Source organism: Macrobrachium nipponense, chromosome 10, assembly GCF_015104395.2.
Source record: "Macrobrachium nipponense isolate FS-2020 chromosome 10, ASM1510439v2, whole genome shotgun sequence".
In the NCBI taxonomy this organism is placed as follows: domain Eukaryota; kingdom Metazoa; phylum Arthropoda; class Malacostraca; order Decapoda; family Palaemonidae; genus Macrobrachium; species Macrobrachium nipponense.
Window position 1 is genome coordinate 108,636,662 of NC_087204.1, and position 4,329 is coordinate 108,640,990.

Below are 4,329 nucleotides of genomic sequence, written 5' to 3' on the forward strand. Positions count from 1 at the left end.
AGATATACAATGTGATGTTCAACAATTAAATGACATTGCTGAACATCTCTGTATAAACTGATACTACAATGTAAGTCACGTGGTCCATACGGGACACATTAAAAAATACAAGGATTTCAATGCGCGAATAATTTGATAGAATTAACATAGCAAAAAGGCAAATCACAATAATGGATTCTCTAACGTTACGTCAATACTGTCAATGAAAAACAAGCCACGACTGATTCATACAGACTATTGAAAATCTCTACATAATAGCGAGTAACAAGATTCTGCTATGAATTCTAGGTTACTGATGAATGATAGTCGCACAGGAGCCGAGATACGGGAAAGAATTATAGGCCTAACATCTTCCTACTAAACAAGAAATCTGCAGGCACTCCAAAGTGACACAATTGTGTTGAGATACATGGGATAGACGAGAAACAAATAATGAGCGGTGCTTAAAAGAGAAAAAAAACGGAGAAACAAGACAAAGACGACTAGAGAGAGAGAGAGAGAGATATCCTTAGGTTAAGCAGTGGCTTAAAAAAATGAATTCCAGGTAATCAAGGATAATTTATGATGTCGTCTAGTCTAAATGTAACGGTTAAAGTAACCTGAATGACGATTTTAAAAATGGTATACAGAACACAAATTTTACGTAACCTCAAAAAATGGCAAACCATTTACAAATACAATGTATTACCTATCGCTGCGCAGTATTTACACGTTAATCTTTTGTGAACATCATCAAACAACCACACCTACCGACAAAATTAGATGTCGCGGTAACGTAGTTTTTAAACTTTTGAGTTTAACTTAACATAGAAACCCCAGGAGAGCACTGAGAGCAGCACAAATAGGAAGAAGACCGTTGCAAGATGCGATGGTTGGGTAGGCCAAGAACGAGGTGGATAGACATAATTGTCAGAGATCTTGAGGATGAAATCCAGAACCCAGAGGAAGCGAGGGAAATGGCTCGAGATAGAGACAGATGTAGAGGAACTGTATCAGCCTAATGCCACTGGCCAGTGCCGGGAAGATAAAGTAAGTGAAGTTAACATTTGAAAGGGTTTTAGTATATGACCCATCGATTCAAAACTCAAAAAGATTCCTTTAAGGTTTTCTTATTCTTATTCTAAACTGCTTAAAGATTTGGAAAGTCAGAAAATGGAACAAGAAAACTAGAAAGTAGTGGCGAGTGTAACTCACGCCCGCGAACTGATCGTGGTTGGGGAGTTTTGTTCGGACATGCAGCCATCATCAATTGGACGTGAAAGGGCTGCTTGCTCAGTTTCTCTGCTTGAGGTGCGCAGTTCATAAGCGTAACTGCGGTGGGGGCGGGGGGACGTGCCCCCCATTTGAAATTGGTGCCCCCTCACTTTGAGTTCATGAAGTATTATTATTATTATTTTTTTTTATTTATTTTTTTTTTTTTTTTTTTTTTTTTGGCTCTATCACAGTCCTCCAATTCGACTGGGTGGTTTTTATAGTGTGGAGTTCCGGGTCGCATCCTGCCTCCATAGGAGTCCATCACTTTTCTTACTATGTGTGCCGTTTCTAGGATCACACTCTTCTGCATGAGTCCTGGAGCTACTTCAGCCTCTAGTTTTTCCAGATTCCTTTTCAGGGATATTGGGATCGTGCCTAGTGTGTAGTTATTATTATTATTATTATTATTATTATTATTATTATTATTATTATTATTATTATTATTATTATTATTATTATTATTGGAAAAACAAATCCACAGTTATGTAAATGTACATGTATTTTAATTTAAAACTTTAAGGAAAGCTATCCTTAAAGTTTTGAATTTAAATATATGTACATTTACATAAATGTGGATTTGTTCTTCATTTGAAGACTCGTGCTACTATGAGGATTTTTATCATTATTATTATTATTATTATTATTATTATTATTATTATTATTATACATCAAGTAATTTGGCTGTTTTTTTCATACGAAGATAAATCGAATTTTACTATATTAACTGTAAGAAATAAGTACATTTTCTTTATTTTATAAAAAAAATGTAATTCACAAATTGATACGCTTAAATATTTTAAAGCAGCCTCAATATCTTTCCATATGACTTAAAAAAAAGAATGAGTATTATAATTAGTGTATGCCCAGTGCCTCCCCATATTCAGCTGTGCCCCCTATTAATAGACTCCTATAAAAAAAATTACGTCTATGGGCACTTCCCCTCATTGGGTATTCTTTGTCAAAAGTGGCAAAGAAATTGTGACAGAATCTAAGCAAGAGGAATATTACTAAGAAACGTAACAGAATTCAAACAAGAGGAATATTACTAAGAAATGACGACAGAATTTAAACAAGAGGAATATTATTAAGAAATGATGACAGAATTTAAAAAAGGAGGAATATCACTAAGAAATGATGACAGAATATTACTAATAAATGACGACAGAATTTAAACAAGAGGAATATTACTAAGAAATGATGACAGAATTTAAACAAGAGGAATATTGCTAAGAAATGATGACAGAATTTAAACAAGAGGAATATTACTAAGAAATGATGACAGAATTTAAACAAGATGAATATTATAGGAAATGACGACAGAATTTAAACAAAGGAATATCACTAAGAAATGATGACAGAATGTATAAAAGAGGAATATTACTAAGAAATGATGACAGAATTTAAAAAAAGAGGAATATCACAAAGAAATTATGACAGAATCTAAGCGAGAGGAATATTACTAAGAAACGTAACAGAATTTAAACAAGAGGAATATTACTAAGAAATGATGGCAGAATTTAAAAAAGAGGAAAATTACTAAGAAATGATGACAGAATTTAAAAAACAGGAACATCACTGAGAAATGGCGACAGAATTTAAACAAGAGGAATATTACTAAGAAATGATGACAGAATTCAAACAAAAGGAATATTACGTACAAAGAAATGATGACAGAACTTAAAAATGAGGAATATTACTAAGGAAACGGTGAGGAGAAAAGGAAGACTGTGGGGGGAATGATTAAGAAATGGATAAATATAGATGATGAGGGCAAAGAAACTAAAATGAAGAGAAAAGCAAAGAAGCAGAGAATACTGCAATAAATACCAAGAAAAGTTACAACGTGAAAAATAATAACAAAGAGTTATGGGATTAAAAAGTGAATACATAAGATTTAGGATAACATGAGAAGAAAACAATAAGACATTTGAAATATGAAAATAAAAAAAGATATAGTAAAAAAAAATTGAGAAATTACTTAGGATTATAATTGTATCAGAAAGACACTAAATAAAAGATTGAAATTCTAATGAAATAAATAGGACAAGTATAAAACCAAACGATGTTAAAAGTGAACATAATAATAATAATAATAATAATAATAATAATAATAATAATAATAAGAAGAAGAAGAAGAAGAAGAAGAAGAAGAAGAAGATAAGGAGAAGAATAAGAAAAAGAATAGACCCGGAACACGTTCAAGAAAGGAACTAGAAAGTTATAATAATAATAATAATAATAATAATAATAATAATAATAATAATAATAATAATAGAAGAAGAAGAAGAAGAAGAAGAAGAAGAAGAAAAATGAACAAGAGGAAAAAGAAGAAGACCAAGAAACCCGGAACAGAACCAAGAAAAAGAAAACTAGAAACTAGGAAATAGTAAATTGTAAAATAAACCTCGGAGAGCAGAACAAGTGGAAAATTCTCCAAGAAGAGAGCTCACGTTCGCGAGAGGAAAAAAAAAAAAAAAAAAAAAGGCAGCGAAGGAACGACTTCGCTTATTATCGGAGAGAGAAATTCGAAGGCAGCGGAGCAAACGAGCAGTCACAAAATCAGCTCTCTCACTCGTGACGGCTCTATTGATCTGCGATTCTGGAATATGATATCGTCAATTTGAATAATCGATTTTTTTTCAATACGTGATTAGAAAGCACTGTCCTCCAGTATTATAAAACCCTATAGGCGTGATTTGTGATTCCGGAATATGATATCGTCAATTTGAATAATTTTTTTTTTTCAATACGTGATTAGAAAGCACTGTCCTCCAATATTGTAAAAGCCAATAGGCCTGACTCGCGATACTGGAATATGGTATCGTCAATTTGAATAAGTATTTGTTTGTTTGTTTTTTCTTAAATACGTGATTAGAAAGCACTGTCCTCCAGTATTGTAAAAGCCTATATAGGCCTGACTCGCGACTCTGGAATTATGATACCGTCAATTTGAATAATCTTTTTTTTTTTTTTTTTTTTAAATACGTGATTAGAAAACACTGTCCTCCAGGCTAATAAGCTTCTCTTGCAATTAGTAGCTATTAAAAAAGCCTATTGGCGTGATTTGCGATACTG

General features: G+C 32.4%; 1 protein-coding gene across 1 annotated transcript in view; it reads left to right on the top strand.

The window, feature by feature from the left end:
* Positions 1-708: 708 nt before the first annotated feature.
* The window catches only part of LOC135224219 (pro-resilin-like), a 13,531-nt gene continuing 9,910 nt past the window's right edge, over positions 709-4,329 (top strand). Inside the window, exon 1 of the mRNA XM_064263074.1 lies at positions 709-1,029. Coding sequence (XP_064119144.1) covers positions 925-1,029 — 105 coding nt within the window. The 5' untranslated portion in view covers positions 709-924. The remainder of the gene's footprint in view (positions 1,030-4,329) is intronic.